This window comes from Nymphalis io, chromosome 23 (genome assembly GCF_905147045.1).
Source record: "Nymphalis io chromosome 23, ilAglIoxx1.1, whole genome shotgun sequence".
In the NCBI taxonomy this organism is placed as follows: Eukaryota; Metazoa; Arthropoda; class Insecta; order Lepidoptera; family Nymphalidae; genus Nymphalis; species Nymphalis io.
In genome coordinates, this window is record NC_065910.1 from 5,108,997 (window position 1) to 5,134,656 (window position 25,660).

The window sequence follows — 25,660 nt, forward strand, 5'->3', positions numbered from 1 at the left end:
TGTTATTGTCAAATGTCAAATTAGTGTCATAATTCTGTTGAAAATTGTAAATATTGCATATTTTGCACAATAATTATTAAATTATAAATAATAATTATTCTAATATAAATAAAATTGTATCATTCTATTGTTAATATAAAAGATCTGCGCGATGGATACTGATAATTTAACAAAACAGGTATAGTCATTGGTTATTGTATTATCAAATCTATATATTTTTTTTATGTATAAAGTACTTTTGAATCGTGATTTTAAATAACTAATATGTCACTTTAAGTTAACTTTCAACAAATTATTCATTTCATTTTCATTCATTTATAGATAGAAGAAATAGGAGCACTGAGCTCAATTTACGGTGAAGATTGGGTTATAGAGAGTGAAGCCACTAGATCGTATAAAATTAATGTAAGAGATAATAATAATGAAGTAATCCTGTATGTTACCTTAAATGAAGGATATCCTAGTAAAAATCCACCAAAGTATGAACTTTCAGCTCCTTGGATGGACAGAAAGGCAAAGGAAAATCTTCATTACTGTTTAGATGAAATTTATTTGTAAGTATAGAAAAGTATTGTATTTTAAAATGTGTTTCAGCTACATACAAGTACAAAAACACAGACTTTTCGGTTATCTACCTATTTGTCAATTATTATACCGTAGTATCAGTAAAAAATAAAACACTGCTTGTACAAGCTTACTTTGAAACCTGTTCCTTCACGTACAATATTTTTTTAATGATTTGTTATTTTGTTTGATTCCTTGAGTATGCTCAGGCTTGACATCAGAATGAGCATACAATGTCTTAACTAAGTTGATCGTCCCCTTTTAGTAATCGTTTTTTGTTTTGACCTATGGTAGTATGGCAGTAAATTAAAAATATATACTGGTTAAGTACCTTATGTTATTTTCCGTACTCCTGACACTGTGTATGCAAAATTTCATGGTGATTGGTTAAATAATTAAGATTTCAAAGTATAACAAACTCACATCCTTTTAGTGGTGGTAGAACTTTGTGCAAGCTCCTCTGGGTAGGTACCACCCACTCATCAGATATTCTACCGCGAAACAGCAGTACTTAGTATTGTGGTGTTTCCGTTTGAAGGGTGAGTAAGCCAGTGTACAATTTTTCTAGTTCTTACAATGCCAATGTCTATGGGCGTTGGTGACCACTTACCATCAGGTGCATATATGCTCGTCCGCCTTCCTATTCTATAAAAAAATAATAATATATATCCAAATATAAATATATAAAATAACTATAATATATCCGATGTTGTGATTTATGATGAAATAATTTTTTCATGAATTTAAATATATGTATGTAATATAGTTGCTTGGTTGAATTTCAGAGAGAATTTAGGTGAAACAGTAATATTCCAATGGGTTGAAAAAATAAGGGAAGTTTTACAAACAATAAAACCTTTAGAACCTAAGAAAGATGTGAAAACCTGCATAGAAAAAACATTAGATTTTTCAGAGGTATGTATTATTAAACTTTTTGTTTCGTTGAATAAAAATTACGAATTTAGTTTTGAGATCTTGGACTAGAAATACATCAAATAAAGTAGAAACATTTTGAGATATATAACTCTCTTTTTATAAAGTTTGTATAGTTATGTTATAGCTATAAATCATTTGTCTCTTTTTCTTATGTCGAGTTACTGATGACAGAAAGAGACAAGTTTGTAACTATTCCATACTACACTTATACTACACAATATTACAAAAGGCCATCAGAATATAATAATTGGAACTAAAAAGCTTGAGTGAAATAGGTAAAGAACATTTCCAGAATTCAATCTTAGCTAAGCAATGTACTTCCATATAATTGGAATAATCTATCATAAAATGATCACTTAAAATAAACACAATTCTGATCATCTTTAGACTATAACAAAATGTTTATAAACTTTCTAAATAATACTAGTAATATCATAGAAAACATTAATTATAACCATTTCATATTCATTGTTTCAGCTAGAAATAAACTGCCCAAATATCACACATGGTGAGGTGATCATTGATAGGAAGAGTTCATTCCAAGGTCACGCGGCTGAAGTTCATAGTACAGAAGATGTAAGGTATGTAAGAAGAATTGGCAAAACTAACCACCCTAAATGTTGGTCTTGTGGCTAGCGTATAATGATTTATATCCTTAACACAGACATGATGAGGTCCTAGGTTCAAATACCGGGTCAATAAAATCATTTAGATATTCTGCCGATATGTTTCCAGTGACAGCCCGACGCTTCCGAAGTTATACATTTTGCAATGTTTTTACTTCTGAGCCTCGGAAAGCACAAGCAGCTGTTCGCCCTATGCTTGATATATCCTGCCGAGTCGAGTAAATTTATAAAGTAAATCTGTGTCTGGGCACATCCTTGTACGTTATTATATCTCTTGCGCACTGTAATAGTCTCTTTTCAAAATGGGCACCATAGCCAAATTAGTTTAGAAAGACTACGAGCTGCAGAAACTGCTTTCTTTTTTTATGTATCTGCATGTTTTTATATTTAGCATCATAATTATTATAATAATAAAAAATTTACATCATATTATATGAACTCAAGCTTCAAAAAAACAGAGAAATTAGAAAAGTAAATTTACTTTTCTCGAGAATACTATTCTCATTCCTTTATTTTGCAGAGATCAGTCAGCCACTTTTTGTTGAAACCGAAATTGCTAAGGTTAGGTTTGAATGACAAATGAGTCGGTGTTATTGCACGAAGGAGAGATATAACATTTTAGTTCTCATGGTCAACGGCACATCAGCATTTAAGCTGAACAATTTATCTAAAGCAGTAATTGATTTACAAATAAAAATATAAATAATTGTGATCATATTGTTTTTATTTTCAGTGCAGTGTTAGCGAAACTCAAACAGAATAAAAAAATATTAAATGCAACACACAACATGTATGCCTACAGGGTAGAAAAAAAAACTGATAAGGGAATAACCATGTTGCAAGACTGTGATGACGATGGAGAGGCTCATGCCGGGGGCCGGATGCTACATTTATTACAAATATTGGACCAAAAGAATACATTAGTGGTTGTATCTAGATGGTATGTTTGTTCCTACTAGTATTTTTACACGGTTTTCTTTGGTCATATTGAAAATAACAGTGGCTTTAAGGTTACACAACAGCAGCTGCTTTAGGAGGTATAACAGCTGCTTTTTGGGGCCATCTGACAGTCGTCATTAGAAAATATAATAGTTGATACATCAGTTCAAAATAAGTGTTTTTTTTATAGAATAGGAAATCGGACGAGCATATGGGCCACCTGATGGTATTGGCAATGGTGTTGTAAGAAATGTTAACCATCGCTTACATCACCAATGCGCCACCAACCTTGGGAACTAAGATGTTATGTCCCTTGTGCCTGTAATTACACTGACTCACTCGCCCTTCAAACCGGAACACAACAATACCAAGTACTGCTGTTTAGCGGTAGAATATATGATGAGTAGATGGTACCTACCGAGACGAGCTTGCACGAATTCTACCACCAGTAAGATGAAGAGAAGTGCTTCCATGTATTGGTCGTAATTTCTAACTATAAAAGTCTATACATTGGTAAATTCTGTGCACGTCCAGTTGTTAAAACTATTATATTATATACAAGGGCAAATAAATAACAGGATAGGACATTTTTACATGGTGGTAGGCCTTTGTGCAAGCCCGTCTGGGTAGGTACTACCCACTCATCAGATATTCTACCTCGAAACAGCAATATTTAGTATTGTTGCATTCCGGTTTGAAGGATGAGTGAGTCAATGTCACTACAGGAACAAGGGACATAACATCTTCGTTCCCAAAATTGGTGGCACATTGGTGATGTAAAAAATGATTAATACTTCTTACATCGCCAATGTCTATGGACAGTGGTGATCACTTAACATCAGGTGGCCCATTGGCCATATAACATAAAAAAGAGTACCCTACCAAAAAACCAGTATTTTATATTTTCTCTTATATTTTAGGTACGGCGGTATACAATTAGGTCCAGATAGATTCCGTCATATCAACAATGCGACTCGGCAAGTCATTCAACAAGCTGGACTATTAAAGAAATGACAGATATAGGGATACAAATGATAGCATACATACAGGGAACAGATAATAAAAAATCACATTATGTAAAAACTTCTCCTAAAATATTATACAATGTAATCCCCATTGTTGGTTTTTTAATTTTTATAAATTTTACCAAATAATGATTTAAATATCGAATATTCTTGTTAATATCGAAATTACTTGTTGATTAACAAGACAATAATATATGTAATATATATATTTTTTATAACTTAACATAAAAATGTTATGACTGCCGGAGAATAAGTTCCTTATTCTTACATTCAGAATTCAACGAATGTATATAACTAAAAATAGTTTTTAATTAGGTACTTTAATACCTTTGTATTTTAAATGTAAAATATTTTGTTATGTGTAAAAAAATTGTTTAAATAAAAAAAAAATATGTCTGGTAAATGGTAAAAAATATATTATACTTTAGAATCTAACAGTCATGATCTATTCTAGGGTTGATGCTATAATTTTCTATTTTTTGAGTTATTATCTGCTGTTTTTACTGTTATGCACTTCTTGTCCATAAACCTTAGAAGATCCTGCAACAAAAATAAATATTTAATCTATGTACTCAATCAAAAAAAAATGTTATAAGCTATACTAATCCTATAAATGCGAAAATAACTCTGTCTCTCACTAAACAGATTGTGATAAAATTTGGTATTAAGCACGCTTGAACCCCAAGGAAGAACATAGGCTATTTTTTAAACTTAAACATTTTCTTCCCATAATTGTTAGCAATTAAAAGAAATTACCTTAGGATTGTATTTATATCCGTAAGCAACGAGATCTTTATGTATTACATCGATGTTAACTGGTTCATACCGCAGTATCGCTTCCCTCAATAGTTGTCGGCATGACACATAATTGTGAAAAGCAATATGTAATGGAACTTTACAAGAATGCATCTGAAATAGAAACAAAATTAGAATAACATAGATAACGACTTAAACGATCGTTGCGTTTGTGATTATAAGTGCTAGGCGGTGGAAAAAAACATCGTGTGGAAACCTGCATGTGTGGGCATTGGAGTAGTATGGTAGACTGATATGATTGACTGCCTCGTTGGTCTAGTGGCTTGATGGAAGGCCGCAGACCCGGAAGTCCTGGGTTCAATTCTCAGGTCGGGCAAATAAATAGTTATTGGGTTTTTCTGTTAGAAAATTCTCAGTAGCAGCCTGGAGTCTGGAAGTTGGAAGTGTGTACACTCCCGTGCCTCGGAAAGCACGTAAAGCCGTTGGTCTGCGCCTGAACTCTTTCCGGTCGTGTCGGATTGCCGTCCCATCGGATTATGAGAGTCAAGGAATAGAAAGTGCACCTGTGCTTGCGCACACTTGTGCACTATAATATCTCATGCGTAGTTGGCTAATCTCTCTTGAGATTGGCCGCCGTGGCCGAAATCGGTCTGGAGGACATTATTATTATTATTAGTATGGTAGAATAAACCTCCACAATAGGAATTGAGGCCCTGACCCAACAGTTGAACATTTACGGACTTTTTACGATTTGCAATAAAGCAGTAATTTGAATACCTATTAAATTTAAAACTATTTTTATTGATGTTCAAACATATATATATATATTAAATCTCGCTTACCAGAGCCCCGATTGTCCCTGGGCGAAAGCAGATTAACCCGAAAGGAATAAAACAAAAACTAATTTAAATTTAGTACATTTTTTAATTATGTTTTGTTAACTGTATATTAATTTGTACATTACAAAGTTAGATCAACCTTATTTTTTAACACTTATGAAAATTTTCAAATCTAAAACGCAAGTATGAATAGTTTATTTTGATAACATACCTTTGCCTTCTCTCTCTTTTGGAACACCCACTCATCTGGGACACATTTAATTTCTCTTAAATCGGGAATTTCTTTTGTCATCGCGTACAATGTATTTTCTTTATGAATTTCTTCAAAACTAGCAGAGAGCTGTTTCCTAGGTGACTTCTTAGATTTTTCTGGTGAAATATATTGTTTAGTTCCAATGTCATATTTTCTTTTCTTTGATGGCGATGAGCATTCTTCTACTTCACATGATTCTACTACTGGATGAGTTTGATTGTATAGATGTTTCAGAAGTTGTATAGCTGTAAAATAAAACAAAATTTTAATTAAACATTTAAAGAAAAGAATTAGTCTATATTGAATATTCACATTGAAGGACAAACATACAAAGTATAATCTTATTTGACTTGAGCCAACCATCGAGTTAAACACAGAATAACTCACCAAAGTTTCATAACAATAATATTCATATGTATAAATATGACGAGCCGGTTGGCGTGGTCGGTAGATAGTTGCCTGGTCACGCCGAAGGTTGTGGGTTCGATTCCCACCCAGGACAGACATTTGTGTGCATGAACATGTCTGTTTGTACTGAGTCTGGGTGTAATTTTCTATATAAGTATGTATTTACAAAAGAAAAGCAGTATATGTAGTATATCAGTTGTCTGGTTTCCATAGCACAAGCTTTGTAAAGGCTTAATTTGGGATCAGATGGCCGTGTGTGAAAAATGTCCCAGGATATTATTATAAATACAAAGAGGACAAACATACTGTTTGTTAAGATTTAAGCGTTTGTCTCAGAAAACGAAAAACTCACAAATAAAAACAACACCCAAAGTATTTACTAAGCTACTGTTTATCACTTAACAATAATGAAAATATGCCAGGTCAAGTATCTTACCTCTTTTCCTTTTAAATGGTTTTAGTCCGTATTTTTCTAATTCCCTATTTCTTTCAGGCGATGACATTGATTCATAATCCAACATTGGAGTTACGTCATTTGTTTTTATTATAAATTCACTATTACTGGGAGTTTTTTGAACTTCTTTTATTAAACATTCATTTATCACAGTTGTACATATTTGAGAGGCAAAATTGTTTGATTTTACTTGTTTAGGTGTACAAGATATCACCTTATTAACATGAATAGACGGTAAGTCACTATCGCTATGTGACCTATTTAATTTTGCCCCAGAATTATTACTTTTATTAATGGATTGTAATTTTAAATCAGAAACATTATCCATTATTGATAAGCCACCAATATCAAAATTATGTCTTGACTGTTGCAAGGAGTAGTTGAATTCTTTGTCTGATATTTCAAAACCATCTGATGTCTTACTAGGATTTGATAGTTCATTGTTTGAATTATCAGCTGTGTTATTTGAAGCTTGTGAGACATATTTCCTTTCTGTACTAATAACATCATCAAACATTTCATCATAATCTATTGATATATTATTAATTTTACCAAGGCTGTTAGGATCATATGTTTTTGGATGATACTGACTTACAACTTCATTGGATGAATCTGATTTTTGAGTTAAATCAATGTTATCAACCTCATCTTCGAAAACTTTATCAGTATTATTTATTAAGTTTTTATGACTATAACTTGTTGAGGCACATGCATTGTGATTGGGATGCTGAGAATAAGACTGGCTTTTATCATGAATGCATTTATCGGACGAGGTATTTTCTATGGGTGTTTTCTCTTGAGTTTCATCTTTTGGTAAACTGTTTTCATCATAAAAATCGTAAATGTAAGAATTATTGTGTACATATTCATTAAGACTATAGTTAATATTATTATCGTTGCTGCCGGATACATTTTTTTCTGGAGACATATTACATTCATTATGTATAATTTCAGAATCACTTTGCAGCTGTAATATTTCTTCATTAACCATGGGACTTTCATTGGATTCAATATCATCAACAATCGGAACAGTGTTGTCTATCGAAATTTTCTTTTCCTTTGCTACTTGTTCATTAACGAAATTTAAAGGCTGAGTTAAATCTATTTCTTCATATGTTTTAAAGTTATCATTTTCTTTATTTAAATATAGCGGACCATAAAATTCAGAGAATAATTTATTATTTTTTTTATATCCAAAACACCCAGATACACTTTGATTTTTAATACTATCTTTCGATTTATTATGGTCATCTTTATTTACTGGATCTTCTTGAATTGTTACAACAATGCTACAAACTGGTTTTGAATTAAATTCAGCATCTTCAATAATATCAATTGTTTTGTCTATAGAACTAACCTTCTTTGTGCCAACATTTTGTGATAGTTGGAAGTCATGATAAGAATGAACGGATTGTGTTAAGTCAATTTCTAAATCATGAAGTTTAGCTGAATTATTATGACAACATTTGGAAAAATTGTCTTCATTTTCAGTAGAACTATTTGTTAAACTGCGATTTGGGGCATTATCAATAGTAATCTTTTGACTTAAATTATTTTTTAACTCATAAGATTCAATACTATCAGCTTTTGATGTAATTTTTGAGCTCAATCTATCTTTGTTTGTTACTAGATTTGGAATTACTTCAAAACATTCATTAATAATGATGGTACTATCTATTGAATCATCCTTCTTGCCAATAACTTTTATTGATGAAAGGTCATCATCAGAATTTGATTGTTTTAAATTCATTACTAAATGATCTTCAAATTTATTAGCCTCTTTTTCTTCAGTTACATAGCTCTGAGTCAGATCAATATTTTCTATAGGATATTGTCTATCACTGGGAACACATTCAGTAATTTCCATTAAATCATTTGATTTTCTTTTAGTTTCATTTATTTCTCTTAGTGAATGTTTATTTTTATACATACTATCACCTGGAACATGGTTAACACATTCCGTTAAATCCATAGAATCTATATTATCAATTTTTTTTATACTTTGTTGTATAATTTGAAATGGTTTCATGTCATTATCTGATATAAGAGATATTTCGTCATCAAATATATCTGGAGATAGACATCTGACTTGTACGACCGATAGCACTTCATTAACATTAGACTCTGATCTATTGAGTTTCTTAAAAACATTTTCACTGTTTGTACTTTTCAGGTCATCTAAGTCATTATTTGAATGTTTCTCTATATAGTCAACTTTATCTGAACTTATGTCATTATCATTTGTATCCATGTTGCAATAATTGTTTTTGAAATACTTGCTGTTAATAATATCTTGTGCGGTTTGTAGTGACCCACTCAAGATGCAATCCAAATCATCTTGTGTACATTCAATATTCTCAAAATTAAAACTACTCACTTCTCTTTTAGGGCTTGCAGGTCTGCCCGGTATTTCTGCCCAATCTCTTAGCAAATAAGATTTACATAAAGGCTTTGTAAACAACTCTTTAACATAAAATACATCATTATTTCTCAGAAACTCATAACATATATTACTAGCTTTGTAAAAGATTTCTTGATTATTATTGCTATTGGATGTTTTCTCTTTTACAGAAGATCTATATATATTTGTGGCTAGAACTTCAGCATATCTATCAGAAATAATTTGTTGTTTCTCTTCATCCGATACAAGTAGCAGTTTATATTGTTTTTTAGATCTTTTATTTTTCCGTGTGTCTTGATTTATTTTTGTGTTTGGTACTCTAAAACCATACTCTTGTAATGTAGTTCTTATCTTTGCTGCTTTTCCTAGCAGAGTTAAAGGTTTTGAGTCTTGTGAAACACTACCTGTTTTTAGTTCTGTTTCATGAAGCGACTTAGATAAAGTTATAGCTAGCTGCAATTGTTCCGAATCAACATCAATGCCACTTTTCTTACAAACTTGATCAAAGATTTTCGAATATGACACTAATTCACTGTCTTTATTTTTTACCAACGACCTAATATCTCTCTGACCTTTTACTTTTTTCAATTTTTTCTTTTGTTTAATTGATTTATTTTTCGGTATATTCTTAGGTCCAGTTTTACATTTTTTTTTCTCCTGAAAGTCGGATAAACTATTATCCATCACAGTTTCCTTTGAAAAATATTCACTTACGACTGCGCATGACGAAAGGCATTCACTGGCAATTAAAAAACAAATTTTAGTAACTAAATAATTTATTTATACAGTATGCTATAAGTTCTTACTAACGCACCTACTATTATTGTCAATATTCATATTATTTGTCTGGCAAATCGATTCTAGCTTCTTCGTCTAACAATTTTCTAATAGTGTCACCAGACCTATTAGGTAATCCCGTTGCGATTAATAGCTTTCTTTCTACTTCTTCTATTGGATCAGAATAAAAACGATCAAGGGCTTTTCTTAATTTACTTGTAGCACTAGAATACCTGAAACAGTAGCAATTTTTAACACTTTATTCTAACCTATTTTTTTTGGTTGTAAACAAATAGTTTGTTACAGTGTGTCGTTCAACTCCAATGGGAAACTTACTGATAAAATGCACCACACAAAAGTCCAAAACTTAACACACATGCACCAAGTATGTTTACGGCTTTAGCAGCCGGAGTTCCAGATAATTTTCTAGGTTTCCATTTCGACGAATCGATTCCAATCGCCATTTTTCCAGTTGAAAATTGAAAACTGCTGTCAATGTCAAAGCTATCATAGCGATAGACGATACTGAATATTATATTATACATATTAATCTTCTTAAAATTAGATTTCTTGTATATATTAAAATATTTATAAATAAAATTAAAAACAATTAATTAACGTTAGATACATCTAGCAAAAAGCAGCATTCCTATATCGATGACAGCGGTTCTCTAGGTAAAATTAAAATGTCTGGACCGGATTTTGTCATACTACTGTTTTGACTATATTTATGTGTATGTGTGAAACATTTCATATTCAATCGCAAGTGAGAGTGATAGTGATAGTCAACGTAAAACGTAGTTGTTATATAGGTATCTTTGTAGGTACCAAGACCAAGCAGCGATACCAACTTGGGGGGTTTCCCCCCAAATTTGGGGAGAATCAAAATGTCTAGGGTTTTTTTTAGGGGTCTATTATTCAAGATTTTTTTCCTTAAAAAACGTACGACTCTGTACAATTTATATTAAGCTTCAAACGCAACCAACGAACTAAACCAAATATAAACTCCAAGCGTGGCTATAACTGAAATATCAAAAAACTATAATATATTAAGATTGAAATAATAGCTCAAAGGCCAGCGTGCTTATACAACACGTAGGAGGCCCGGACTTCAATTTCTGGTCACTGAATGAAAATTAGAAATCCTTTAATTTCATTGTTATGATCATTAATATTATTAGCTCATTAATTAATATATGTAAATGTGTAAAATGCACCCGCATAAATACAACAGTTATTTTATACTACTTGAATGTATTTTTAATTTGTATTTAAAATTACCTCTCAAACCAAGTGTACAACAGAAAATTTAGGGGTTCTTAATCGATATTTAGGGGAATTAGAAATTGGCTCTAGGGCAATATTCCGTAGGAGTTGGCATCACTGAGACCAAGCCGATTTCACTTGACCTTGACAGTTAATATCATAAATGTAAACAAAATATTAATACAAATAAAATATTTAGAAATGTCTCTTTTGCAAAAGTTGTCTTATACAGAATACAAATACGCTTCTACACTTAGTATAGAAAAATGTGAAATCATAGCAAAATTAGCTGACCTGAAGTGAGTATACCAGTAATAATATATTTAAAAAAAAAAATTTTATGTGCATAAATTAATAACATTATATTGTATAATTTTTCCAGATTATCTTTCAATGTAAATGATAGTAAAAAGCCAGGTGAATTATTGATTAAATATCTTGATCGCTGTGGATGCTCATTACAACAATATAAATGTCTGGTCAACTCTGCCCTAAATACAAGAACAGTAATTACATATTACCATCCACATTCAAAAGTAGCCATACTCATAGCAAATGAAAGATATGAACATTTGTCTAAATTAGCTACACCATCAATGGATTGTGAATCACTGGCATGTAACCTAAGAAATCTTGGTTTTATTACAATAATAGTGAAAAACACAAAAATCAGCAATTTAAAGGATATTTTATCTAAAATAATTATAACAATACCCGAAGACTCATACTGTAAGTCAAAAATTATATTTAGTATAAATTTAAATAAATGCAATTATTTTCCGTTTTATATTATCGTAAGTCGTTTTTTTTTTTTTGAAGGCGGACGAGTATAGGACCACCTGATGGTAAGTCACCAACGCCCTTAGACATTGTCATTGTAAGAAATGTCAACCATTGCTTACATATCCAATGCGCCACCAACCTTGGGAACTAAGATTTTATGTCCCTTGTGCCTGTAATTACACTGGCTCACTCACCCTTCAAACCGGAACACAATATCAAGTACTGCTGTTTTGCGATAGAATATCTGATGAGTTGGTGATACCTACCCAGACGAGCTTGCACAAAGCCCTACCATCAGTAAAGCTTAAAAACACACCAAAAATATATTTGAAATGCTTATTTAAATCTAACCATAATAGAAATTATTGAAGGAAGTTTAAAAAGTATATTTGAAACTTCAAAGTTTATCTTTTTTTTTTATTAAGAGTAATTTTTTTTTCAGGCTTAATTTTTTATGGAGGCCATGGCTGTGAAATATGCAATACAAAATGTATCCTTGGTATAGATTGTCCCACAGAAAATATAAAATTCAGTCACTGTCTTACTGAAAATTGGCTGTTAAGAGAGGTTGCAAAATGTAAACCGGAGACATGTATTCTTATTATGGATATGTGTAGGAATAATTTAGATAGGTAATTAGATATTGCAAGATAAAGAGAAGGTTTGGAATTTACATAGTGCTCCAATGCAGAACATTTTATTGTTATAGGGGATTTTGTTGTCATGAATGTAAAAACATTCTAAAAATTTATCCTTGTATTCATGCATCATAATACATATTATTATAAATGTGAAAAAGATGGTCAGCAAATAAATATTACTTAGTACCATTCTGAAATATAGCAATTCTCTTCTTATTATATATACATTTATTTTATATATACTTATTTTCATTATTATTTTAATTTTTCAGGAATGTAAATTCCAATATATATGCATCAATGTCTGATTTGGAAGATTATACCATACACAATAATCTTTTTATAAGTTACTCTACACAGTCCTCTGAAGCAGCATATGAGTTTATTCAAATTGAATGTTCAACTACAATTGACAGTAGTGTTACATATGAATTAAAGACTGGTGATACTGAGAAAATTGTTCCTGGTGCAAGCCAATATATAAATGCTTTGTGTACAAGATTGGTTGAAAATTTCGATATAAGTACATTATTAGATAAAGTTCACGCAGGTAAACAGTTATTTAAAACAAATCAAATATTCTATTTTTCTCAATAATTATCACTATATTATTAGTCTAATATATGTATTTAAAGACATTGAAGTATATTACAAACTTTTTGGAACATTATGAAATATAATTTAAGACTTATTATTATGAATTTAAAAAAATGTATTTTGTTTATATAGATGTTGAGAACTCAATAAAAAAACAGAGACCTATCAAAGTTCAATGTGGAGTAAATAAGAGGTCATTATATGATCCTGTCAAAGGTAAGTAAACATACAATGTATTCATAAAAAAGTATTCAAGAAATAATAATATGTTTGTATACACTTTAATTGGTGCCTTAAATAGTTTGTATCTGTAAATTATAGCTTAAAAACTTACAAGTGGCTTAGTATATATTGTATATATGTAGATATTGTATATCTTGATAGTGACTCCCACTACAAGTATTGTCTTAAATATTATAACTAATTGTATAAATATGAATATTATTTTAGGTGACACAAAAGAACTCCTAACAAGGTTAAGAGATATTTTAAAAAACTATAAGGAAAACTGTTCTGTATTTTGAACTTCAATGGTATTTCAAGACGAGTGACCATAAGATGAGGCAGTGCTAAATAAATGATACTTAAATGAAAATATAATTATAAGTCAATAACAAGTACATTTTTATTTTATTTTAAGCATTTCTCCTATATTCTATAAACAGTATGTATTTACATTTAATTTTTCTTTAATGTGTGCGGTTGAAAATGATTTACAATATTGACCCACCAGCTGTCTTCAACACCTTTGGTGAATTCTCTTATAAATCTATAGTTGAGAATAAAAATTTTGTCTTGGTACTCAGGTTGTACTCTAAAAAAATATATATAATGTTATTAATTAATCATAGAAATTATAATACAATGAACTTCATAAAAAAGATCCTTAGGATAAATTTTCATTGATTCAAAAATATTTATAATTTGATTATAAGCACAGGATATTTTATAACATAATGGTACCAACCAATTGCTGTTATAAAATGTTTCAAAACATTATTAAACATATTTTGTTACTAATAGTAGCAACATCATCACTGTTTTCATTGTATGTTACATTATTTATTAACCCTTTAACCGCCTAGGTCGAATTAATCCGACAAATATTTTCGGGCCCATTTCGCCTGAGTCGTATATTTACGACCAAAATAACACTGATCGTTTTATCAGCTTTTTTATTTAATTACGCTGTATTCTATCAAAAATATGTTTACATTAGGTAAATAGTTAACTAAGTAATCGTTTACAGTTTAATACACTTTAGCCTCTTAATTAGAAGTCTTAAAAATAATGTCCAAAGTTAGAAGAATTACTAACATTATTTTTAGAAAATTGTATTGTGTGTTTCGATTCACTGTGCCGGGCGCTGGGGGCACACCAACAGATATGAACTCGGGCGGTTAAAGGGTTAAATAAATTACCTACCTCGGAGAGTACATTTAAACTGATAGTTATAAGTTTTCATCAGGGTTGGGAATCATTAACATTTTATAAATTATTTGTTAATAAATGTTAGCATGTTAATGTTCAATAATGTTGAATATTTTACAACAGCAGCACCACAAGAATAGAAAATAAAAATCAAAGAGTGCATAGACATAAAACATACCCTAATGAGATTGGTGGCAAATCCCCAGTTTCTTGCATTTGTTTCATACCTTTAAGAACATGATAACACATTGTGATTTCAACCCAACGTTTTTCAGAATCATCAAACATTACTCCTATCTGGAAAAGTTTTATATAAATCAAAATTTGTTTTAAATTACATATATATATTAATATAAAATTTTTATATGATCAAGATCTTAATATGAATTAGTGATGACTGCCAAAAACAATTTTGTTAATTATATAGAAAAAAAAGTTAGTGTTGGTAAAACAAAGCTGAAGGATATTTATGTCTTCAATGTTTTTGTTATTAATTTTAAACGCATATTTATTCAAACAACAAAACACAAACAATTATATCAAAATGTTTATTTGTTATATATTATTTGACCTGATAAGGGAAAGCATAGAAAATATCTTCCTTATTAATAGCTAGCATCTGTCTTTGAGTTACAGATAGTTTAGAAACAGCCTCTTTTAAAGTAACAATTGCATCTTTCTCTACCAGTCCTTCAAGTTCTTTAAAATTACTTGATTGTAGATTTTCTGAAACAACCTAAGAAAATGATTTATTAAAGTAAGCAGTTAACAATTTAATTACCGAGTATAGCAGTGAAATAAAGTTGTTTGTTTTCAGGATTTTATATAAATCAAAATTTGTTTAAAATAAGTAAAACAAAATATATATTTAAACGTAGAATATGTACTGACCTCTACAGCATGCTTAGAAGCTTCAATGAAATCAGTTAAGTTGAATTCTGCTTCAAAATACGGTCTGATTATAAAAGTTGCATACATCCAATTCTTTATAAATTTTAAAAACGAAGGCCAAACTACAGGAGGGAATTCCATTAATTGTGGCAACCTTCTCGCTTCTGCTCGGTCTTCGCAATAGTTTCGATGTTGAACAGTTGGACATTTCGTGGTTACAGGGACTTGTAAATATTTATATGAAATTCTATCATATAACCTAAATGACCGACTAGTCAATACTGTCCTAATAGCTAAATTCATATTCAGCTATATAAATGAAGAGCAATTTAAAAAGGGAAATAAATACAGTGAATCATGTAATTTACAGTAAATAAATTATTCACATTCACAACAACTTTCGTTTTTTATTTTATTTTTATTGTCAGTCGTAAACTTGTTACTGTCAGTTCAGTGTTGATAATGTTGATTTGCGTTGTGAATCCGTCGATTGACCGTTTTGTATGTGAGCAATAACTTTTCTTGCTATTAATCGTGCATATTACATTGACTATTATATTAATCCTAAAAATTTAAGTATATTTATATGCCACTTATAATTAAATTGACTGAAACAAAATACAGTACACAAAACAAAACGTATTTTACAAAAATTGAATGCAGATTTTATTTATGTTGTGAATATGTAAACTTGTGACACATAAAAGACAAAACCAAAAGTGGGCTTTTATTAACTTAAAGAATTGTATATAATAAAGTGACAATATGTAACATTTTGCAAGATAAAAAGAATAGTATAATTTCTTCATAAATTATACGTCATTCATCCCCTTTACCTTTTTCTAACACGCAGCTGTAATCTTTTAAATAATATGGAGTTCGTCTTGTCCTTGCGGATCTACTAAGATGATGATCATCAGACGTGCTTGGCGCTGCAGATGGTATATTGTCCAAATCCTTACCCTCCGAGCTTAGAGTTCGATCTTCAGAGTCATAAAAAACATCTACGACGTCCTCTTGTTCTTTTTGACTTTTTGTATTTGAGTCATTTAATTCTTCTTCTATATTTTGATTCATAGAGTGTTCGACAGGAGAAGGGAGTAGAGCTAAATTTCGATTTGAAACTGTTGATTCGCGTCCATTTTTATGCTTTATAAAAGAGTAATAAGGATTACTTTGTAATAGTTTAACCTCTTCAACATGGATCATATATTTTTTTCATTAGCCCAGGTCCAGGAACTAACCAAGAAGGTAACAATTCTCCATTAGATCATCTGCGAGGATGATTAAGTAGCCGTTCGTGAGGAGTTGTATTGATTGGTATACACAGAAGTAAACGAATTGCATGTAAGGACATTGGTAAAAATTGCTCCCAGTTTCCAATTAGCATTTCTCTTGAGCGAAGAGCAAGTTGTAAAGTTTAAGTTGTAAGGTCCATAAAGTACCATTGAGACGCTCGATTTGACCATTCCCACGTGGATTATAAGGTGTTGTTCTGCTACAAACTAAGGAACTTAAAAAAATTGGTAACTATTTAGAAATAAAAGCAGATCCTCTATCGCTATGTATTTAAAGAGGTGTTCCGAACATGTAAAATAAATCTTGTAAACATCTTTTAACAGTTGAAGTTGTCATTTCCTTACAGGCATATGCGAAAGGAAATCTACTGTATTCATCAATTATTGTTAATAAGTACTTATTTGAAGTATTCGATGTTATAGGTCCTTTGAAGTCAATGTTTAATCGCTCAAAAGGTTCTGTTGCTTTTATTAGTTGACCTTTAGATTGTATAAACCAAGGTTTAACTTCGGCACATATTGAGCAAGACAGTGTAACAGACTATATCATTTACCGAATACGGTAAAATTTTCATACGGACCCAATGCATCATTCTTACAATGCCAGGGTGGCAGAGAGAACTATACAATTCACGTAATATATTAGTATTCATTTGAGCACATACTCTTGATAAAGCATTAGCAACTGTGTGTTTCTTTACCCGGACGATAACTTATGTCATATTTAAAACAAGATAATTCGAGACGCCATCGTTCAAGCTTTCTATTTTTTTACTGCAATAATTTTGATTAAATATAAATGCAACAGAGCGTTGATCTGTTAAAAGTAAAAAGTGTTTACCAGTTAAGTAATTACGCCATTTGCGAAGACTCTTTACAATGGCACATGCTTCTTTTTCAATTGAAGATTGTCGTTGTTCTGAATTTGAAAGGATTCTAGAGATGCGCGTGGATCAACGGCTGCATTAGCGGGGCATCTAACATTGACTCACTGAAAGCAAACTACAATAAAAATTCCAAGTCCTGTAGGAAGGCATATACGAGAGCGGATGCACAGCGCATTGTACAGATTGGTCATGACCTTATTTCGCATCCTAGGGGCTCCCGTAGCTTCTGGCGTCTGACCAAATCTTTGCAAAACAATTTCTGCCAACCTTCGCTGCCACCGCTCAGAAATCCGGACGGATCGCTAGCTCACAGTCCGCAGCAGAAAGCCGACCTCCTGGCTAAACTCTTTGCTGACAACTCTGTGATCGATGATTGTAGTGCGCAGCCACCAACAATACCTTCATGTGGCCACACGATTTCTGACATCAAAATCAGGCAACGTGATGTGCGTGCGGAGCTACAATCACTTGATATACGGAAATCTAGCGGTCCTGATGGAATACCAGCCATTGTGCTGAAGAAGTGCGCGGCGGAGCTGTCTCCTGTGTTAACGCGCCTGTTCCAACTTTCTCTCTCTTCGGTATGTGTGCCGGAGGCTTGGAGAAGAGCTAATGTGCAAGCGGTTCCCAAAAAAGAGGATCGGTCTGACCCGGCAAATTATCGACCAATAGCTATCACCTCAGTACTTTGTAAGGTGATGGAACGGATTCTAAACAACCAACTGATCCATTACCTAGAATATCACTGTCTAATTAATGATCGTCAGTACGGGTTTCGACCAAAACGGTCCACAGGTTATCTTCTAGCGTACGTAACACACCTCTTGGGTGAAGCTATCGACAAGCATGGAGAATCGTTGGCTGTCAGCCTCGATATCTCCAAGGCTTTCGACAGGGTCTGGCACAGAAGTCTTCTCTCCAAGCTACCGGCATATGGTCTGCCTGCGCAGCTATGCACCTGGATTGCCAGCTTCCTACACAAGCGTAGCCTTCGTGTTTTAGTAGATGGTTGCGCTTCATAATTCTATGTAGTGAATGCTGGGGTCCCCCAGGGATCTGTGCTATCTCCCACACTCTTTCTTTTGCATATCAATGATATGCTCTCCCTTGGGAACATACATTGCTATGCAGATGATAGTACAGTGCATGGTGGATACCACGGACGCACAGTGGCTGGGCGGGCGGAAACTGAGGAGAGGCGGGAGAATCTTGTCATTGAACTCGATAGGACGTTAGAGCTCATCGCCAAATGGGGTTCTGATAATCTTGTTGAGTTTAATGCCAAGAAAACACAGGTATGCGCTCTCACAGCGAAAAAGTCACCATTTTACCCTCATCCCTCCCTCTGTGGCATACCGCTGATGATACAAAGCAAAATCGCCATGCTGAGGATGGACGTTCGCTGCGACCTTAGTCCAAGGGATTACATCGAGGCTATTATAAAAACAGCTTCACGGAAACTCGGAGTTCTGAACAAGGTGCAGCGTTTTTTCACGCCACAACAACTGTCCCTGTTATACAAAACACAGGTACGGTCTTGCGTTGAATATTGCTCGCACCTTTGGGATGGCTCCGCTAAGTACCTACTGGAGGCCTTGGACCGGTTGCAGCGACGTGCAGTACGCATTATTGGCGACGTAAAGGTCACAAACACCCTTGAACCTTTACAATTGCGTCGCGAGATAGCAGCACTGAGCGTTTTCTATCGACTGTATCACGGCGAGTGCTCTGAGGAATTATTCTCTCTAATCCCTGCTTCCCCCTTCCTTCTTAAGTCCACACGAGCTGGTTCCCGATGTCACCGCCTAACTGTGACATCAATTCCATCGCGCACAAAGAAATTTGGCAACTCATTTCTTTGTCGCACTACCAAAAAATGGAATTCCTTACCAGCTCACGTGTTCCCCTCCTCTTACAACCCGGGTTCCTTCAAACGAGGCGTGAAGAGGCATCTTGCGGGCCGGCAAGGCGGTGACGGCTAGTACAGAACATTCTTCCCGACTGTACTGGCCGTCGTCGCGTTTGGACTCTGCTACCACTTGCCATCAGGTGGAGTAGAGTCATTTGCCATCCCGGACATATAAAAAAAAAAAAGATAAAATCTATAGGACGCCCTTTTTGAGAAAGAAATGCAGCAATGGCACATTCTGATGCGTCAGTCTCTACAGTGAGAGTCTCATTATCATCAATAACTGTTAAAGTTCTAACTGGTGGTAGAGCTTTGTGCAAGCTCCTCTAGGTAGGTACCACCCACTCATCAGATATTCTACCGCAAAACAGCAGTACTTGGTATTGTTGCGTTCCGGTTTGAAGGGTGAGTGTGCCAGTATAATTACAGGCACAAGGGACATAACATCTTAGTTCCCAAGGTTGGTGGCGCATTGGTGATGAAAGCGATGGTTAACATTTCTTACATGCCAATGTCTATGGGTGTCGGTGACCACTTACCATCAGGTGGCCCATATGCTCGTCCGCTTTCCTATTCTATATAAAAAAAGTTGACTTTTCTATTTCTGATATCAATGACATAAAGCAATGTTTTGTACTGTCATCGATGAAAAAAGATTTAATACCAACCAATGGATGTATTTTCTGTAAAAAATTATTCATCCATTTCGCGTAGTGAGCAAAAAACCTAATGTTTTTTTAAATCGACGTTATTTGTAGGACAAGCCGGTTGGCGTCGTTGGTAGATACTTGCCTTTCACGCCAAAGATTGTGGGTTCGATTCCCACCCAGGACAGACATTTGTGTGCATGATTATGTCTGTTTGTCCTAAGTCTGGGTGTCATTATTTATATACGTACGTATCTACAAAAGAAAAGTATTATATCTAGTATATCAGTTGTCTGGTTTCCATAGCACAAGCTCTGCTTAATTTGGGATCAGATGGCTGAGTCTGAATAATGTCCCAGGATATTATTATTATTAATATTATAATTGGCAGGTCTAACAGTGGTTTCAATCTATCAGAGTCAGGTTTGATAGTATTTTTTTGTATTTCTTCATAAATTATGCGTCAATTTGGATATCATATACGAATTTTGTTTTGTTGGTTTATATGATTTTCTCATTATTGTTTGATTATGTTAATTTTAAATAGTGTAATTTAATAGGGATTTACCACAATAGTATTTTATATTTACTACACTCATTACAAATAAATTTAATAAACAGCTAATGTTATGAACTTTTGGTATTTCTAACTCATTATTAAAAAATACATAATAATTATAATTAAATCATTTTTGCGTAATAAGTGACATGTTTAAGTTGATATTTAGCAATCTCCAAATGTCATTATCAAAGTGTCAAATTGCTACAAGTTTCATCTAAGTTGCTGAAAGTTTAAATTTGCCGAAAACTATAGGGTCATGACAATAAGGACATAATTTTACTTGCTCGGCAGAAAATATTTTATCGCAGCCATGGACGACCAAGCTTGTCCACGTTGTAAAACTACTAAATATAGAAATCCATCTCTGAAATTGATGGTAAACGTTTGTGGCCATGCTTTATGCGAAAGTTGTGTTGATTTATTGTTTTTAAAAGGTAATTTATTATCAAAATACATAATATTAAATGTTATATATATTTTAGTCATTTAAATATTGTTTATTACAAGCCAATTACCATATACTTTTTTTTTATATCAAGGTTCCGGTTCTTGTCCAGAATGTAATGTCCCTTTACGCCGAAGTAATTTTCGTGTGCAATTATTCGAAGATTCTATGGTAGAAAAAGAAATCGATATAAGAAAGCGAGTTTTAAAAGATTTTAATAAGAAAGAGGAAGATTTTGCTACATTGAGAGAATATAATGATTATTTAGAAGAAATTGAAACTATAATATTTAACTTAGCTAATAACATAGATGTTGTAGGCACAAACAAAAGAATAGAACAGTATAAAAAAGATAATAAAGAAATAATTATGAAAAATAAAGCCAAAATAGGTAAGTACAAAGTATAATACAAATAAAATAGTAACACAATTATTATTTTAAATAATGTGCATAAATATTTAGATGTGTGTGTTAACTAAGCTCTATGAGGAGTAAATTCAGATGGAATTTTATTTGATTTGTGTTTCAGGTAGAGAAGAGTTAGAATTAGAAGAAATATTGGAAATAGAGAAACAAATGGAGGAACTCCGTAGAGCAGAAATAGTTAAAATGGAAGAAGAAGCAAAAAAGCAAAAGATAAGAGAGAAAGAGGCTTTGATTGATGAATTAATGTTTGCTGATGGTGATGCAAAGGAAATATTAAATACATTTGCTCAAACTGTTGCTAATAAGCAGGAAGAAGCTGTACCGGTTGTACCTAAAGTATGTATAAATATAAACAATTGGAAAATATTAAAAAAATATATATTTTTGTACTAATTTTCTATTCTATCTAATCTATTCAGATGAATGTAGCAGTTACGCTTATAGTTATACCGTGTACAAGTTAGCTTGATCTTTTTGACAGACGGGCTAGTGATTGGAAACGGAAAATATCCATAAATAGTAGTCCAAAAAATAATGTTTTAAAATACTTGTAACTGTGACAAGATGGTGTGGGTGTATTATGTGTAAAATTCCTTATTGCACTAGACATATAAAACATTGGGTAGATAAGCGACGTTGGGTCAATATTCATGATAAGTACCTATTTAATATTACAGGGTTATTTTTGGACCTCCCGCCAAATTTAAGTAGGTGGTTCAGACCATGAAAGTAAATAACTTTCCCAAAGAAACATGGGATTTTTTTTTTCACTTTTCGTAATTCAAATTAGAATTCAATTTTTTTTTACCTTATTTTTCTAAAAAGAGTTATACCAGCTAAAGAGACCCCAACCCCCATTCATAACAATAACTTAACAATGATCTTTAATAATGATTTTTTGTAATCAATATTTGTAACAGTTACTGCCTGTTATTCGTGTCCTATCCGTCCGACCAATGTCACAATTGTATTACAATTATTTTATTAAATTATATACAAATTATAGACAAGCATCTATTATTTTCAGTGTTCCTATTTAAATTTTACTTTGAAGCAATAAAAAGTCTTACAATTTTCGGATAACTCTTGAATCTTTAGGAACTTTTGTGGTATATGTATTTTTTTAATATTTTTACAAATTTTAAAATCATTAAATTAAGAAAATAATATGTTCGTCATTGCAAAGTTATGTAGATCAGAAAAATTTACATCTGTTAAAAAGATCAAGCTAACTTGTACAGGGTAGAATTAATCTTTTAGGATGATTGAGACGAAGGTGCTCATTAGAAACTACTTTAATGGCTACATAACTATTATAAAACAAAGTTCCCATGCCTGTCTGTTACATTTACAGATGTGATAAACTCAAAAACTACCTTGTCATATGATTTTTTACCAATGGACAGCACTCTGTCCATATTATCCTCATTCATGAAGGAAGGTTTACATTTATCTGCCTCGTTGGTCTAGTGGCTTGATGTAAGGCCACAGACCTGTAGGACCTGAGTTTAATTCCCAGGTCGGGCCAATAAAAAGTTATTGGGTTTTTCTATCAAAAATTCTCAGTAGCAGCCCGGAGTCTGGAAGTTGGAAGTGTATACACTCCCGTACCTCGGAAAGCACGTAAAGCCGTTGGTCCTGCGCCTAAACTCTTTCCGGTCGTGTCGAATTTCCGTCCCATCGGTTTATGAGAGTTAGGATATAGAGAGTGGACCTGTGTTTGCGGACATACTTGTGCACTATAATATCTCCTGTGCAGTTGGCTAATTTCTCTTGAGATTGGCCAACGTCGTCGAAATCGGTCTGGAGGACATTATTTACATGTATAATTAATTAAGGTTTGTTTAGATTAACTGAAATATTACGATGATTGTTTAATATCTCAGAAAAAATGAATACTGGCCATGTAAATCAATAGTGATGTGTATTGTGATATTCTATTATTTATTCATGCAAAGCCAGGACGGGTAGCTAGTAAAGAAAATTTTAATTTTTTATTAGTTAATATGAAAAATTATTATATTATTTAACGATAACCACTTAAATATTCAATCACAAAAACTTTTCAGGTGACACAGTTCTCATCAGGAGTAAAGTTCACAAGAGGCTCAGGACAGCAGCCACTACCATTCATTGAAGAAGGACCATTGTATAAATATGAAGCCCCAGCCGAACCGGATAGAGTAGGACCCGACCCACCATCTGTACAGGAAATTGTCAATAATGGGTATCTGCGTCATGTTAGGTGAGTTATATGAGATTTATTCTTTTAAGTATCTTATGAGCAATGCAAGCAATGAGAAAAAATTTAAAAATTCCAAGAGTACATTTTGAGTACACTTTGTTAAGTTGGTAACTTATAATATCACCAACATTCAATTACTCTTATCCCATTTAATTTGTTTAGGTTTAGTGAACAAACTATGTGGGTAGAACTTATGCCTAAGACATACCTTCTTTGGAAATGGTTTTGCTTGTGGGATGAATCCCTACCTACTAATGAACTACCCTACTGGTTGTTAAATGAATACAGACCCATTTCATATAATGGTTAAAATCGCTTATTATACTCTGGTAGAACAAAATAGCATAAATTTACATAAAATCTATAAAATTCAATAAAACACACAATAACACAGTAAGGTGCCCTTTGATTTATGTGAAAACTTATTTTTGTAGGGCAGAGACAGAAACTGAGAAGGCGGGTGGATACTCCTCAACATTACCTTGTCTACGAGCTCTACAAGATGCACTCTCAGGCCTATATCACGCTAGCTGACATACCAAACAAGTTGTTGATACTATTGTACTTGAATAGCCCTACATTCAAAGCGATTTAGAGAGTAACCTATTAATCTAAGCTAAAAGCTTATTTTATTTGCATTATTTTAATGAGAAAATGACCTGAATTGTTCGGTATTATTAAAACAGTATGGAAGCATAGGGAAGGGGTAAAAAATTGTTGTTACTTTCATTTTTTTTCACTAAATTTGTTAATATATAATGATAGTATTAATAGTATAAAAATAATGCCAATAAATAAGACTGATAGGAAATTTTCTTTAAACACATTTGCAATATAAATCATCTGATCTTTTAAACAGTATGTCGCTTTTCATGTAGTGTGAGTGTATTATATAAATATAATGTGTATATGTGGACTGTAAATATGTATGTTTATATATATAAAATTAAACATAATTCAGGGTAGTAATAACAAAGTTCAAAAAATACTTTTCTTAATGTTTATGGTAGAAAAATATCTATTCCTCTATGGTTACTCACCCAAATATTATAAATGATACCTGAAGATTCTAAATCTATGATTTAAATTTTGTTACATTTTAATAATTGTATGGTTACTTTTCTGATGCTTTTCTGAACTTAAAAATTATTTGTTAAAAAGTTTTTAATAACATCATAATTTTTTTTTAATGTTATAAAATTAATTGCATAGACCAATTTTTTTTTTTTCTAATAAAAATATACATACCTCGCAAAAAGATATTTAAATGCGCAAATATTTTTTAATATGTATTAATTTTCACATCAGGTGTTTTTAATGTTAAGGCCTTATTGTTATGATTGTGAGTAATGATTGTTATTTTGTGTATAAAAAGAAAAAATGAAATATGTTGTTTTATTTCATAAATTTTGAATTATTTAATGTTTTAATTTATGATAGTTCATTTTTAGCTACTTTAAATTGAAAAATTTGAGCATGATCAAATGAAGCATTTGTTCCAACGTTTATACCACCAACCCGCATTGGAGCAGCGTGGTGGAATAAGCTCCAAACCTTCTCCTCAAAATGAGGAGAGGAGGCCTTTAGCCCAGCAGTGGGACATTCACAGGCTGTTACGGTTATATACTCAGTTCATCAGTATAAAAGATAGTA

The 25,660-nt window shown here is 32.3% G+C and overlaps 5 protein-coding genes across 6 annotated transcripts; 3 read left to right on the plus strand and 2 right to left on the minus strand.

Moving 5' to 3' along the window:
- Positions 1 to 39: 39 nt before the first annotated feature.
- LOC126777578 (protein IMPACT-like) lies at positions 40 to 4,181 on the plus strand. Its single transcript, XM_050500644.1, has 6 exons — positions 40 to 178; positions 322 to 554; positions 1,350 to 1,479; positions 1,978 to 2,081; positions 2,860 to 3,066; positions 3,986 to 4,181. The coding sequence occupies exons 1-6, from the start codon at positions 152 to 154 to the stop codon at positions 4,077 to 4,079; spliced, it is 795 nt and encodes a 264-aa protein (XP_050356601.1). The 5' UTR covers positions 40 to 151; the 3' UTR covers positions 4,080 to 4,181.
- Positions 807 to 25,124, plus strand: LOC126777570 (CDK-activating kinase assembly factor MAT1). 2 transcript variants are annotated; one of them, XM_050500634.1, is made up of 6 exons: positions 807 to 817; positions 21,110 to 21,324; positions 21,430 to 21,726; positions 21,866 to 22,098; positions 23,832 to 24,007; positions 24,442 to 25,124. In XM_050500634.1, the coding sequence occupies exons 2-6, from the start codon at positions 21,201 to 21,203 to the stop codon at positions 24,539 to 24,541; spliced, it is 930 nt and encodes a 309-aa protein (XP_050356591.1). In that variant the 5' UTR covers positions 807 to 817; positions 21,110 to 21,200; the 3' UTR covers positions 24,542 to 25,124. The 2 variants fall into 2 exon arrangements, with proteins under 2 accessions (XP_050356591.1, XP_050356590.1); XM_050500633.1 differs by lacking the exon at positions 807 to 817 and having other exon boundaries at positions 21,093 to 21,324.
- LOC126777495 (structure-specific endonuclease subunit SLX4) lies at positions 4,483 to 10,460 on the minus strand. Its single transcript, XM_050500504.1, has 6 exons — positions 10,315 to 10,460; positions 10,016 to 10,211; positions 6,783 to 9,940; positions 5,897 to 6,183; positions 4,847 to 4,999; positions 4,483 to 4,630 (listed from the first exon to the last, which is right to left on the minus strand). The coding sequence occupies exons 2-6, from the start codon at positions 10,036 to 10,038 to the stop codon at positions 4,553 to 4,555; spliced, it is 3,699 nt and encodes a 1,232-aa protein (XP_050356461.1). The 5' UTR covers positions 10,039 to 10,211; positions 10,315 to 10,460; the 3' UTR covers positions 4,483 to 4,552.
- Positions 11,402 to 13,885, plus strand: LOC126777565 (uncharacterized). Its single transcript, XM_050500626.1, has 6 exons — positions 11,402 to 11,543; positions 11,627 to 11,973; positions 12,470 to 12,659; positions 12,941 to 13,218; positions 13,398 to 13,481; positions 13,716 to 13,885. Exons 1-6 carry the CDS (start codon positions 11,446 to 11,448, stop codon positions 13,787 to 13,789), a joined length of 1,071 nt encoding a protein of 356 aa, XP_050356583.1. The 5' UTR covers positions 11,402 to 11,445; the 3' UTR covers positions 13,790 to 13,885.
- Positions 13,863 to 16,156, minus strand: LOC126777584 (uncharacterized). Its single transcript, XM_050500653.1, has 4 exons — positions 15,588 to 16,156; positions 15,268 to 15,432; positions 14,875 to 14,993; positions 13,863 to 14,079 (listed from the first exon to the last, which is right to left on the minus strand). The coding sequence occupies exons 1-4, from the start codon at positions 15,888 to 15,890 to the stop codon at positions 13,944 to 13,946; spliced, it is 723 nt and encodes a 240-aa protein (XP_050356610.1). The 5' UTR covers positions 15,891 to 16,156; the 3' UTR covers positions 13,863 to 13,943.
- Positions 25,125 to 25,660: the final 536 nt, after the last annotated feature.

Bases quoted from the DNA above. Each gene is read 5' to 3' on its own strand.
- LOC126777578 (XM_050500644.1), top strand. From the start codon at position 152: ATGGATACTGATAATTTAACAAAACAG. The intron at 179-321 runs GTATAGTCATTG...ATTCATTTATAG, and splicing joins CTGATAATTTAACAAAACAG to ATAGAAGAAATAGGAGCACT. The intron at 555-1,349 runs GTAAGTATAGAA...GTTGAATTTCAG, and splicing joins TGTTTAGATGAAATTTATTT to AGAGAATTTAGGTGAAACAG.
- LOC126777495 (XM_050500504.1), bottom strand. From the start codon at position 10,038: ATGAATATTGACAATAATAGTAG. The intron at 6,184-6,782 runs GTAAGATACTTG...TTTATTTTACAG, and splicing joins ACCATTTAAAAGGAAAAGAG to CTATACAACTTCTGAAACAT. The intron at 5,000-5,896 runs GTATGTTATCAA...TTTCTATTTCAG, and splicing joins AAAAGAGAGAGAAGGCAAAG to ATGCATTCTTGTAAAGTTCC.
- LOC126777565 (XM_050500626.1), top strand. From the start codon at position 11,446: ATGTCTCTTTTGCAAAAGTTGTCTTATACAGAATACAAATACGCTTCT. The intron at 13,219-13,397 runs GTAAACAGTTAT...TTGTTTATATAG, and splicing joins ATTAGATAAAGTTCACGCAG to ATGTTGAGAACTCAATAAAA. The intron at 13,482-13,715 runs GTAAGTAAACAT...ATATTATTTTAG, and splicing joins ATTATATGATCCTGTCAAAG to GTGACACAAAAGAACTCCTA.
- LOC126777584 (XM_050500653.1), bottom strand. From the start codon at position 15,890: ATGAATTTAGCTATTAGGACAGTATTGACTAGTCGGTCATTTAGGTTA. The intron at 14,994-15,267 runs GTCAAATAATAT...AAACTTTTCCAG, and splicing joins TCTATGCTTTCCCTTATCAG to ATAGGAGTAATGTTTGATGA. The intron at 14,080-14,874 runs GTATGTTTTATG...ATATTTTTTTAG, and splicing joins TTGCCACCAATCTCATTAGG to AGTACAACCTGAGTACCAAG.
- LOC126777570 (XM_050500634.1), top strand. From the start codon at position 21,201: ATGGACGACCAAGCTTGTCCACGTTGTAAAACTACTAAATATAGAAAT. The intron at 21,727-21,865 runs GTAAGTACAAAG...TTTGTGTTTCAG, and splicing joins GAAAAATAAAGCCAAAATAG to GTAGAGAAGAGTTAGAATTA. The intron at 22,099-23,831 runs GTATGTATAAAT...AAAACTTTTCAG, and splicing joins CTGTACCGGTTGTACCTAAA to GTGACACAGTTCTCATCAGG.